The sequence below is a fragment of the Physella acuta genome, unplaced genomic scaffold (assembly GCF_028476545.2).
Source record: "Physella acuta isolate Inbredline_101_S28 unplaced genomic scaffold, ASM2847654v3 ptg000371l, whole genome shotgun sequence".
Lineage (NCBI taxonomy): Eukaryota > Metazoa > Mollusca > Gastropoda > Physidae > Physella > Physella acuta.
Window position 1 is genome coordinate 167,501 of NW_026731890.1, and position 14,546 is coordinate 182,046.

The 14,546-nt window shown below is 36.8% G+C and overlaps 1 protein-coding gene across 1 annotated transcript; it reads left to right on the plus strand.

Annotated features, from left to right (window-relative positions):
- Positions 1–9,739: 9,739 nt before the first annotated feature.
- On the plus strand, positions 9,740–10,774 carry LOC131941737 (uncharacterized). The gene has a single exon (XM_059301200.1). The coding sequence runs from the start codon at positions 9,740–9,742 to the stop codon at positions 10,772–10,774; it is 1,035 nt and encodes a 344-aa protein (XP_059157183.1).
- Positions 10,775–14,546: the final 3,772 nt, after the last annotated feature.

Genomic DNA, 14,546 nt, shown 5'->3' on the forward strand with positions numbered 1-14,546 from the left:
TTTTTAAAAAGTATTGCTTTATTTGAAAAATTAAATATATTTTTAGTTTTGTAAGTTTTTTGAAGGATTTAAGTAAACAAGAATTCAGCAAGTGAAATAAAAACTAAGTATGAATATAAAAATATACACAATCTACATTGATTTCCCTTTCTTCTTCTTTGTTCTTAATTTTTAATGTTGGAAGGGATTCCCTCCAACACAATTAAATATTACTTGTCAACTTGTTATCAGTGTTTCTTCCAGACTTTTTTCTCCGGGGGGGCACTTGAAATCTTCGGGGGGGGCGGTAAACTTTCTTCGGGGGGGCGGACACTGTTAAAAGTATATATTTTCTATATAAATTATATAAATTTCATTTCGTTCGGGGGGGCGGTAAAAATTTTTCGGGGGGGCTTCGCCCCCCCGAAGAGATGCCTGGAAGAAACTCTGCTTGTTATGCGCCATATTGGTAGTTGACTCCGCTTTCAAATGCAGCAGTTGTTTGATTTTGGTGTTGTCTCTCCTATCGAACTCGAGAATTTAAGGTTCAGCAACCACAAGCTTTCAGTATTTTTTTAAGACATTTTTCTCCTGATGGGGGGGGGGGGGGGACTTGAAATTTTCGGGGGCAGTGGGGGTGGGGGGTGGGGGGCAGACACTGTTACAATTATATATTTTCTTTATACTCCATTTCGGTAGACTTCCCCCCCCCCCTAAGAGATGCCTGGAAGAAACACGGCAGGCTTTACCGATTCGACCACGAGTTCCACTGAATCGAATAAACCGGGAGTGATCTCCCCTAAACTTTCTCGGATATTCTAATATAAAACTACGAGGGATGGCAACTCAGGACATAGACAATATTTGTAATGCATTTTTAATTACTTAAACTTTTTATAATAGAATGGAATCTCGTAAAAAAAAGAATTGCACACCAAGTGAACGCCTAATAAAATGTGCATAATAGTGCGGGATATTATTAGTACTTTATAAATTTACGAGCGTTTTTTGAGAAATAGGAAATAGCGTAAATTAGTACTTCCGGTCTTTTACTTATATGTGAAATTTCATTTATCTATCTGAAATAGTACTAAAGTTATAGGCTTTTGAAAAATTCAAAGTAGAAAAAGTACCACTTCCGGTTATCGGAAATAGCTCAAATGTTGATACGGATCTACGATTTTGATAAAATACTTATATATAAAATTTCATCAACCTAGCTGTAACGGTACTCAAGTAATCGTGTTTACACACAGACACACACACACAGACACACAGACACACAGACATACGGACAAGATTGCAAAATTATGTTTTTCCGTATCAGTGAGGTGTAAAACGTCGAGATTTGTAAAAATCTCGATTTTTTTTGCACGATTACAATACTTTCTCTATACTTTGTATATACGAGAAAGTAAAAAAAAAACATGAGCTAAAACCTTTCTCGTATTATGCCTAATTTTAATTAGTGTAAAACTAATCAATTCCACACTTACTTTAATAAGCCTATATTACAATCTATAGTGTTCGATTGATTATTTTTTTCCCTATATTACAATATTGAAAGAAAACATTGTTTTCTTAGCTTTATACATGTATTTTTAAAACAAAATTCCATTTAGAAGTGTGAAGTGACATCATTTTATGGGTTATGGAAATAATCAAGACACAATGAAAACTTAAATTTCCAAGCTTTACCCCCTCCCATTCCCACCCACCCCCCCACCCCCTCCCACAGACACTGAAATCGTAATTAACAATTAATGTATTAATGGTTAATATAAATTGCTCAAACACAACATTTTTTCACTACTATAACTTTCATGGTATTCCCTTACGGTACTTCCACGCCCCTCATAATCACTCCCCTAGATCGTTCGCCCACTTAATCATCAGGAATGTCCCTAAAATCTTTAACCCCTCCTTCCCCACCCATGTATCCCAAAAATGTAATCCCTCTCCTCTGCACGGAAAACCACGTACCCTACCCTTAAACTCATCTACCGTCCCCACCCTACCCACCCTACCCACACACCACAATCATGTAAGCCGGATCGTCAGATATCGAATAACAACATAGGCGCGATATCTTTAAACACAGATAAGAATTGTCCGAGTTTTTGAAAATCCAGGTCACATGACGTCATGTTATCCCTTAGGCGCGGCGTGTTGTGTAGGTGTGTAGCTTGTTGTCAACACGGTCATTAGCCTTGTTTTAAGTAGCCTACACTCCCTGTTTTATTTCATGCTATGTATGCACGTCGTTTTTTTTTACTTTTAATGTAAGCTTATCTAGACAATGTCAGCTCTGATTAATGGAATGCATCACTACAAATATTTAGATACTACAAATGAAATCCTATAAGACGATGCAACTATTTTTAAACACATAAAGCATTTTTGTTCTTTTATTATTATTTTTTCGCAATATGTTCTTTAAGTTAAAGAACGAAGCAGTTAATCTATAAATGAAATATAGACTACCAAGAGAAATCGACTTTTATCGTATTTTTCAGTCCCGCAATCTATTTATGTAGCACGGAGAATGATAGTGATTAATGCTCAAAAATATGTTTCTATTTAGGTCTATTTTAAAAAAATTCATTATCCAAGTTGGGGTAAAATTAGATTTTTCTTCCAGGTTCGTCCAAAGTTAGGGGTGTTCGGTTTTTAGAGATTTTGTAAGGGACATACATAAGGGTTAGGGAGATAGAGAGATAGTGATGTAGAAGGAAAAAAAAACTTGTTGCTATAGATCAGGGGTCTCCAAACTTTTCAGTCCGAGGGCCGCATCAACTATCAAATTTTAGTTCGGGGGCCAGAGTCTTCCAGGCATGTCTTTGATTTTTTTCTGGGCAAAGTTCCTCAGCCATCAACAACAAACGTTTATTCTGTGGACAAAAAGATCTCCGCGGGCCGGATGAGAGGACCTCGCGGGCCGCATCTGGCCCGCGGGCCGTAGTTTGGAGACCCCTGCTATAGATAGAATGTGAGCCAGTGAGTTAGGGGGGCTTGGTGTTGTATAAGAAATGAAAATGTATGTGATGAGATATCATAGTTCTATATATTAAAATAAATAGCTTTAAATATGAAATAATATTTATTTATATAAAAAATACTCCTTTGAACGGGTAACGTATTTCTGCTAGAATAATAAAATCAGTAATCAAATTATATAACTATAATTATTGAATAATATTTACAACAGTTTAGCATTGTATGCTGTTTGAAAGCAGAGTTGAAAGCAGAGTTTCTTCCATGCATCTCCCCGAAAAATTTTTACCGCCCCCCCGAACGAAATGAAATTTATATAATTTATATAGAATATATATACTTTTAACAGTGTCCGCCCCCCCCCCCCCCCGAAGAAAGTTTACCGCCCCCCCCCCCCCCCGAAAATTTCAAGTGCCCCCCCCCCCCGGAGAAAAAAGTCTGGAAGAAACACTGTTTGAAAGTTTGGTTAAGTATGTTTTCAGCTTCAAGTACGCCTTTAGATTTGTATTTGTTAGTTGCCTCTTTTCTTTACTTTCTATTATATTCATGCAAAAAAAAAAAAAAAAACGCTTGCTCGGATGAATATGTTGACCCGAAGATCGTCAGCACTCCATATGCCACCTTCTTCCCCTTACTGTAGCATTCTTCCAGACTATTCCTTGCGTCACATAATTGTGCCTCCACTCGCGGCATTTCTTTTACAGCTGTCCAGTTGTACATGTTTTACTGGGCCTTCAACTATTTTAACTTGCTCTTTGAAGTTCTGCTAATTTACCGCTCCACAAAAGAGTCGTTTTCGGAGAAAAAAGTCTGAAAGAAACACTTTTCGGGATGGACAATTTAAAAGTAGTCTATTGAAATAGGGAGTAACTAAACATTCTTATTGAATAGCGAGTGTTTTTGTTTCCATTTCATATTATATCGTTTTAAAAAAAATATTTTTATGAGTTATGAAAATTAAATAAATTAAATATTGATAATTGTGCATGGAGCTGAAGAGCCGCATCTTGCCATTAAAGGAGCCGCAAGATGCCGATCCTGCTCTTCACAGTTACCCGTGTTTGATTTTTACGAAAGCTGTCCCTTTGTGTAGGGGATCCAAAATTTTTATCTAAGACTAAATAATTTTTCTACACTAACTTCTGCCCATATGCCATCAAAATTCAATAGAAATATGATATAATAAAGCTACCGTGTTTAAACTTTCAAACAAAACCTATAATTAAGAAGTCGATGATTAAAATATACTTATTTGACATATTTACATAGTTATTATAAAAGATTTGTTAGAATTACTAAGTATTGAGAAATAGAACGTTTTATTGAGTTTTTCAAGCACATCTTAGTTACACTTGGATAATTTAGCTATTCTTGTAAAAGTTATTTCCCTTGAATAAAATTTTGGTATTTGGATTTCCAAATGGGAGACTATTCGTTTGCTTAATTACTTTACTTTAATTTCAAATTAATGCACCTTAGGTTGAACGCTGACATATAAATACAACCGTAAGATATTCTTTGGTATTGTAAAAATGATATAGAGCAGAGCTCTAAACAAAATAGTTTGGTTAGTTTTTTTCAGCACTAAAAAACGAATACATTAGTAGCCGTTGTAGATTGCAATACTTAATGTTAGTACACATACAGTATGAGATAGTGCAACTAATGCGTCTAAAACAGTGGCGTAGCTACCTTAAAGCTAGCGTAAGCAAGGCATAGGGGCCCAAGGCAAATAGGGCCCCTTTTCCCTCTTAAAAAGTTTTATATTGGAATTTTAATATTTGTTTTATGTAAATAATTTTTAAAAGTTTAAAAAAAAAAGGAAATCCAGTTTCTTTTCTACTGTAGAAATAATTTCAAGTTCCAAAAATACCCCCAGTCATTTCTTACTGTGTACATTCAGTGTGTGTATGTGTGTGTGTGTGGGGGGGGGGGGGGCGAACAGGGCCCATATTGCGCTACTAACCCTATAAGTTAGTCGTTTTCAAGAAATCGCCACGAAAAATTTGGGAAGTCGTCGAGAATACTCCAAGTAGTGCCCCCCCCCCCCCCAGACATTTTTCTGAAAACACGCCTGAAGAAAACTCTGGGAAAGGTTTCTAGCATTAAATTATATTTTTTTGATGGCGGCGCCCCGCAGTAAGGCGGTGCTGTTTGCCACTCAGTTTGCCAGCGGCTATTTTGGCACCTGGGGTCGGTTAATTTGAATGTCCGGCGCAGCGGTCATATTTGCACAGGTGCAACAACCGGAGCCCCGGCGGTCGCGTAACCCGGTGCGCACTGGGATACCCCGTGAGCTCTACAGCGCCTATATTCGTTTAATGAGCGCCATTCACTAAGGATACGGAGGGCTACTAAAAATCGATAACTAAATCGAATAAAAGGTGTCCTCCAGCGCATCAGCAGTAGTAAGATAGCCAGCGGCTACCTGAGTGCAAGGGATCCGTTGATTACGGTTCCTGTATGGTTACTACTCAGTGGCGTAGCGAGGTTGGGTGTCACCCGGTGCGGTCCGCACCCCCCGCCCCCCTCGCTACGCCCCTGGTACTACTAATTCAACGACCAAACTGCAACAGGGGCGGCCTTCGGCGCCTCTGGCTTACAGATGACACCAAGAACAGAAGCACCCCACGGTGGGCCTCTACGTTCGATGATTAAACCGAACAGGGGAAGCATTCGGCTACCTTTGGTAGTGTAACACTCACTCCCGCGACACCCTACCGGAGAATAATTATCGTATACTCAATGCTTTCATACAGCGCGCCCGGGGGCGTCTGACCAGTAGTGTGGACGAACCCGCGCCCCAGCAACAAAGTGGCGTTGTTTACGATTTTAAAATATCTCAGTTTAAGAAAACAAGGTCATACGACTACAAATAAACAATTGGTAACGCGTTGATGAAACCCTTACAAATTGTTTCATTAAACTGGTATGTGGGACTAGATCGCAGCAACGCAGAGGGTTATGCTAGCTACAGATAAACATTCTTTAACATTCCACTGTGATGAGGAGGGAGATTTTAATGTCTATGATGGAATTTTTAAATCTCATTATTTGTTCATTATGATGCTGTTAATTTGTTATGAAACATTGTTATGAAACCCCATTGGGTCAGTAGGTATCCTAAGTATCTAACATACAGAAGCAGCTAAAATAAGTCTCAAGAAACTTATTAATCATTTTTCAAAATTAAAAGCATGAGAAAAAAACAACAAATCTAAATAAATTATGAGCAAAAAAAAAATGTGATAGTGGTGGGTGTTCCCTAACGCGTTTACTAAAAGTGTCACCCTATCGTCCCCAACAACATTGCATTTTCGGTGTGGTGTCACCCCTCTCTGACTTATCTTTTATTAATTTAGCTGGATACAACATACTTTTTTCAGTAAGTTTTACAATGTTTCCTCATGGTGTCACGCCTAAATGTTGTTAGCCGCACCTCTGCCCCCGTTTTGCGACCCTACTTTGTTTGTTTACTTGAAAAAACCCAAATTAACTGTAAGCCTGGAACATTTTTACAAAACTACGGGTTGTAGACCTACATAATAATATAGTATTAATAAACAACTAGGATGTATACAATGTACAGAATATTTATATTATTTAAAACCCTACATCTGAAGTAGTAGTTGATTTCTTCGTTTCACTCCGTTGTAGTCTGACGGCTGACAAGGGGGCCCACTGATACTTTTTGCATATGGGCCCGAAAATCCTAGCTACGCCACTGGTTTAAAATCATTTTAGTCGCAAATTAATCATCAAATTAAGTGTCTTTTTCATATTATTCACCCTCTCATAAAATGAAATATATATATAATAATTATAGGTGGAAAATATAAAATTTATAACCTTTTTTTTTTCAAAAAAAAAAATCGTTACATAATCACACAGTATAGATATTTTACATTTATAACTAAAGACATTCAAGCTTTTAACAGGTAAGTTCCGTCTTGAACTCACCTTGGGAGGTCTGCAGAGAGCACCATTTAGGGGGGTGAAACCAAGGAAAAAATAGCAGAATTATAATTACACTTAACTGAGTGATTAATTCGAGTGTTAAAAAGTCTATTAAAAGCAAATTTGATAAATCCCGACAAGGCTGGAGGGGGATTGGTGCAAATCGAAAGTTTGAGGGGGGAAGGGTGCAAATCGAAAACTGAAAGTTTGTCCCACGATGCTGGGAAGGGTCGCTACGCCTTTGGGGGGGGGGGGTGACACCATTAAGTGCCGCACCGGGTGACACCCGACCTCGCTACGCCACTGACTACTGTAAACATAATTCGCACGTTTCCACTTCTTCTATTACATTTCTATACAACATAGAATCTTCTTTAATAATAGCTCTAGCGGTACGGTTAAACCTAGTGTTTCTTTCATGCATTTCTTTAGGGTGGGGGAGGAGGTTACCCCCCCCCCACCACAGAACATTACACCCCCATCTACTAGACGAATTGAAACAAATATTGCATTTAGAAAGATATAATAAATAAAACGGAAAATATTTTCTTAATGCCCTCACAAGAAAGCTGTATTTGCCCCCCCCCCTTTCCAGAGTGTAAAATGTCTAAATAAAACCTTGCTTACACCATTGTACCGAATTTCTTTAGCTGGGACTAATATAGTCACCACCTACACATTATCAACAGCGCATATGTTTTTTACGTCACTCCGTGTAGGTGAAGTGGTGGTGTGCATGTCACAGTGACGAGCGACACTTACTGTCTAGACACTGACGTCATGAAGTCACGGATGTGCAGCAAACAAAAAAGTTTGCTCTATGAATGTTGTTTCTTTTGTTAACATTGTACATAAACAAATTGTTGTGTAAAATCTTCTTAGCCTAATTACTGGGAAATTAAATACATAACATTAAGGGTCGTCCATAAATGACGTCACACTCGTAGGGGGGGGGAGGGGGTCCGTAATTTTGTGACGGTGTGTGATGAGGGGGAGGGGGGTTCAGATGGTGTGACGTCACTTTTTTTGCATATTAAAAAAGCAATGTTAGAAAACGAGTTTTAGCCGTTATTTCGCGTTTTAGAAAACGGTTTTAATATATATATATATATATATATATATATATATATATATATATATATATATATATATATATATATATATATATATATATATATATGTATATGTATATATTATGGTACGTCGAGCTACGAGATTAATTCGTTCTGTAACATTGCCCCTATTTCAAATCGCTCGTATCTCAAAGCGATTTTCTACATTGAAATTAATTAAAATAGCATCAGTCCTGTCCAGCCTCATAAATGTCACCCCAGTTGTTTTATAACCTTGTTTTTATACGTGTTTCATAATAAGAAATTGTACTTATATATGACAATTATGGTTTAAATAACATATTATATGATAACGCAAAATATAATTGGTTTTGTAAAGTGTATTTACCTTGAACATCAGCCGACTTTACCTTACTGAAAATGTTGGTGGAGGTGTAGGCTAGGCCTAGTGTTGGGTGGAGGCGTGTTAGCTTCGCTTCTTTCACTCACTCACAGTTAACGCTAAGCTCTTTCGGTCACTTTACATTTTCTTAGTTGTATTCTGAACGCTACTCTTTATCCCTAAACGTAACGGGACTTAAATTTCACAGAACATAATTGAACTTAAATTGCTACTATATTATTTCTTACATTCGCTTAATGTCCTCTAAGCTGGTCTTTGTTTTGTTTTTTTCCGCAACGCTTTCCTCACTCTCCATTTTTTTCCACGTAAGCCTCCCCCGAGCTAACTGCTACCCACACTTACTTCTATCTAGATTCCAACACACCTCTTCTACCCCCACCCCTAATCGATACTCTCTTAGACCCCCTCCCCCTCCCCCTCACTCTATCAACCTACTGCTTGAGTTTCCAGAAAACAGTTCAATTAGCTTAATCCTTCTAGACGTTCGTCTAGTCGGCAGAGATTAACTGAAATGCTTTGAAACGGTGTATTCAATTTTTTATGAAAAACAAGCCATTGTTTTATCGAACAGCTAATAAGATACGGGTCGATAGTTTCCTGGGGGTTATAATAATCTATATTATGAAGATATAACCAACAAATAACGAAAAAAAAATGAAATGAAAAGGTTGTTTAAATTATCGCAACCATTGTTTCTATTTCTTCTAGAATTATTTCGCCCTAAGGGAAACTTATCTCTGGCTTCTAAAAAATTAATCCCATTTAGAGATATTTCTTATCCCAAAACCATTAGGTAAGGGTCTACACAAATCACTGTTTTTCAAAGATTTTAGTGTCTGTAAAAGCGTATACAATTATAATTTTCGAAATCTACCTTCCATTTTTCGAGATGTATGCCATGATCAATGAGATTTGATACAATACAATAAGATGGGTTAAAATAATTGAACCAGTAGAACGTTTTAAATTAAATATTTATCATACATTACAAGTATTATACAAAACGGTAAATGGAAAACTATATCAGAACTCTAATGTTTTTCAGACTATTTATTTAGTATAAACTTCTAGTAAAAGTATTTGGTCATAGTTTTAAAAAATTATAACAAGGAACGTGGAATTATATATGCTAAGTCTACTATTTTATAGACTGAATTTCTTTTTAAAAATCTTCTTTATTCTATTATGTACATAGTTTAGGGTTTGTTTTGTTTCGTTTACATTTGATTGAGTTTTTAAGCAAAAAAAAAAAATTAAGTCTGATTCTTAATTAAACGTTTTGTAATACTTTCTGTATTTTACATCAAGATTGATTAGTAATCACACACGAACAATGAATAGAAACGAAAGCAAATCAGTTTACGTCACCACCCAGCCTGGTCTACAGAACAGCGCTGTCAGCTCTATGATCGCAGACGTGCCCTCTGACGTCATGCACTACGTCCACATCTCCCTGGGGTGCGTCCTCCTGCCCGCCCTGGGGCTGACTGGGGTGGTGATGAACACCCTGGTGACCGTCGTCATGTGGCGCCACGGTCTGGAGGAGTCGACCCAAATCTTGATCCTAACCCTCGCGCTCTCGGATTTATTTTTCTCCGCCACTCGCTTGATCGAACACGCGGAGAATATTCTAGAACAGCTGGATATTGTATCGATGTATACCTTAGGTACGTTCTACACCACCTACTTAAAACCACTAACTAACTTCTCCATTGCTACAAGCGCTAATATCGTCGCTATCATGTCAGTTGAGAGATTGATCGCTGTGTGGTTCCCGTTCAAAGCCTCCCGTCTTATTACAAATTTCCGTACAATTCTCGCAATAATCTCTACTTTATTATTCCTGTTCCCTTGGTACGCTTTAGATATCTGGTCATACGATATCAAATGGTACTTCATCAGAGATTACCACAGACCTATGGCTGTGTATTATTTCTCAAAATTCTACCTCGAACACAGTAACATGTACTCCATTTTAAATTCAATAAGGAACTCTGTTTTCGTCATGATTATCCCGCCTGGTTCGATCATCGTTTCATCGATAATGATCACAATTAAATTAAGTCGATCTTCAATCCTTGTGAGACATATATCCTCCAACGCCTACGTGAAAAGAAGCAAAGATTTAAAAGTTGTCAAAATGGCCCTCGCCCTATGTTTCAGTGTTGTGTCGTTGAGGATTATTCCAACTTACATGGTCGCGTTTATTTACTACAGTACGGTACTACAGAAGATTCTGCCTGCTAATGTTGTAGCATTGATAGCATATGCCCAGCAGGTTTTCTTCCAAGCCAGTGCTTCGGCAAATCTTGTGGTCTACGTCAGCATGAGCCCAAAATTTGCTAAAACTTTAAAAACTTTTAGTTAACTCTTCGTGTTACAGATACATGGTTTATAATTTCAACTCTAATGTATAATAATGATTTTTTTAATAATTATAATTTAAATTTATTTAGTATTTAGATTCGACAGTTTTTATGTGATTTTTAAAAGCATTAATACACATAAGTCACATGAGATTTTAATACTAAAAAAAAAAAAAGGCCGATTCTAGTCGGAATAAGATACGCATGCGATACGCATGCGCAATGGAGAGAAACTACGACTTAGCGGCGATGTTTTCGATGGTACTGCGCATGCGTGTGTTTACAACCGCAGAACCCTAATACCAACCCTAATCCTATCCTTAACCCTATCCCTAATCCTAACCCTAACCCTAGCCCTAACCCTAGCCCTAATCCTATCCCTAACCCTAGCCCTAATCCTATCCCTAACCCTATCCCTAATCCTACCCCTAACCCTCATTCTAGCCCTAACCCTAGCCATAGGTCACTGCGCATGCGCAGAACTATCTTTTGCCGAAAAATCTTATTCCGAGTAGACACTTCGTTAAATCGGAAAAAAAACTACATACAACCGCCTTTATTTAAAAATTTAAACATTAAAATTATCTTGAATATTTCAGTTTTGTTATTAGAGATTCGTCTAGGTGTAACGCTTAAAAGAAATCTTTCACGTAAAAATAATCCGTATCAGAGGTTTTTAAACTGCGCTTTATCAAACCCCAGGTCAGTCTTAGGGGTTCGGCGGAGGTCAAAACACACCGAACTTGTATGATTCACAATAGGATTTTATCAGTACAGATATACGATAGAACCATTAAGAAGAGTTCGGTGAATGCACACATATAACTGGAGGGGTTCGGACCTCCAAAGAGATTAAGAACAACAGATGTATTTAGATCTACAAGAATGTTTCTCAAACTAACAAGCAAACAACCAAACAAATAAATAAACATTTGCGTTATCGAAGCTAAACAAATGTAACAAGGCAAGGACTAGAGATAATTTGCTGCTATAGAATTTGTTATGGTGAGTTTTTCCAATTGTTACAAAACTGTTGAAAAGTTGATCTACATGTGTTGTAAACAAGCGGATGTTCCTGGCCTATTGTAGCGTACACACAACCTTCTGTGGACATCATCTTGTTCAGTGCTAGCTCTAACAATGTCATCTGCAAATTTTCAACATCTTAATTAACTTGTCTCTAGCAGGACAGGGGGAAGATTGGGGGAAGAGACACACACGTTTGAAACTGTCTTATGTATTTCTAATAATGAATGCACACTTAGCTTAAAGTATTTTGGTAGATTTAATGGGTTTTTAAAAAAAAAAACAGATTTAAAAAGAATTACGATTATTAATTTAAAAATAAATAAATAATTGTTAGGTATTATCATTTCTAAACAACTGTTTTCACAAACATCGAATGCTCGTTAATGGCCGTATTATTTTATCATTATTATTAACACAATGTTGTTAGTTAATAAAAAAATCTTTGTCTACTTTTATTTTGTGTCTTAGCATAAGGTAATTTTCAATCAAATGTTTTTTACATAGCCACGGGTCAAACGAAGACTCATTGTAAGTTAAAAGCACACTAGTACTTTCCTCAAAGTGCGTCAGGTTGTAATCATAGCTGGATGGATTTAGGGACATTCTATGAACCAGGAACAAAGCACAAGACTTTCTAGTTAGCAGTCGTGTGCTCTACCATTCGACCACGTCGTCCCTTCATCTTTCGTATTTCACATCCTATCCCCAGACTTTAATTATGTTGCTCTTGGCCTTCCAAGTATTTTAGTTTGTGGGAATATAATCTTGGCTTAACTATCCTTACTTATATATATATATATATATCTGTCTCTCCATACTTATGGATGACGTCACAAGATGGGGTACAACCCGATGTGGTAACTGAGGTAGCCACACTACCCTACATGAGGTATGTCCATCTATGTAAAGATCTCATTTTAGACTGATGAAGTAGAGTTTACTTGTTTTTAAATCATTAAAAAAGTATATTATATTATATTATATATCATAAGTATATAAATTAAAAATACTACATAATTAAATTTTGTTTTCTCGAACTAATTAGTAGTTACGCGGGGTACACTGATTACTTTTTAAAATTAATGTCGTTTTTTATTTTAAAGTTATTTATTTCTTTTATTAATGTATTTTAATTTTTCTCAAAACACAGTAGGGTGTAGCCTATTTGTTTAATTTATTTCTCTGTTACTTCTCTTAAAAATTAGAAAGTCACGACCCTTTCTAATTTACTTTTGTGATTAATATAATAAATTAACTCGCAGTGTATGAAGCTTAATCAACAATTGTCTATAATCGAGGTAACGGGCACAACAAAAACAAAGATAAAGTGTTTTAGTATTTAGTAGATTGGATATTTCGTATTCCAATAATTAAATATTTCGTTTATATGTATAAGCTACGTATTTAAGTTAATAGAATTGTACTTGCATACAATATCTTTTACAAAATCTAACTTAATATTTTTTGAGAGGCGCTAATTTCCGTAAAAACAAAACTATAACATTAGCTTTATACACAAGAATGAGTAGGCCTACCAGTGGTGGAACTTGAAAATAAGCCCCCCCCCCCCCCCCACCGCAAAAACAATTTCTGAGCCCCCAGAATATATATGTATATATATATAATATATATATATATATATATATATATATATATATATATATATATATATATATATATATATATGTACAAAAACAGAATACGAACATAGGATATTCATTTCTGGCCTGAATGGGTTTTGAAAAAAATAAATTGCATAAAAAACGTTTTAATAACAAGCTTTTATGTAATAATGCACTAAAAAGTAGAAAAAAAAATGTATACACTACTATTTAAATTACTATAAAGAAAAGCATGGGCCACTTTAGTATCTGTCGATTGGATACCTTTACTAATATTTAGGAAGAGACCCACGCTTTTCTTTTTAGTAATTTAAATAGTAGTGTATAATTTATTTTCTACTTTTTAGTGCATTATTACATAAAAGCTTGTAATTAAAACGGTTTTCTTATGAATGTTTTAGTACTTTACACGTTTTTATTTACAATAGAGTTACATGACTAAAGAACATTGTGCGCCTAGTGAACGTGATGACGCGCTATTGAACGTGGTGAGGCGTGTGGTGTGGTTGGATAGAAATGCCTACTCCCTCCACTAATACGGAAACTGGCTCAGGAGTTGGACTCCCATTAGCCAGGCAGGCCTCAGTGGCCGACACATGGTGGTAGTAGCAAGTCGTTTAGTGTCGGTTTGATCGCAACACGTCGGTCACTTCTCCGTCGGCTCTCACAGGGCTTTCCTTCCCCACCCACCAGACGCGTCCTACCTGGGGGGCATTCGGACACATCAAAAAACTCTAGCTGCTGTTAGCTACCACCAGCCATTCCGCACCCACTAGGGTGGTCGTGAGCTTGGTCTGACTGATGGTACTCTCTCGAAGCCACGTGAAGGCTGAAGCTTAAAGTCAAAATATCTGGTTAGGGTCGAGAGCAGACCTCTTTTGATTCCCGGCAGTCTTGCACCTCACCTCCCCCACGCTATAATGTAGGGGACTTGGGAGTCCGACATTCCAAGCTATTCGAGAGAAATGCCTACTAATTTGGTCAAAATTTTAATTAATTCTTAAAAAATTAATTAGGCATCCAATTAAGTCAAATTCAATGTCACAATGCATTGTCTTCATGTCTTGACCCACGTACCAATTACGAATCGTATCTGTCAAGTAGAAGTGCCTGCAATTTCGCT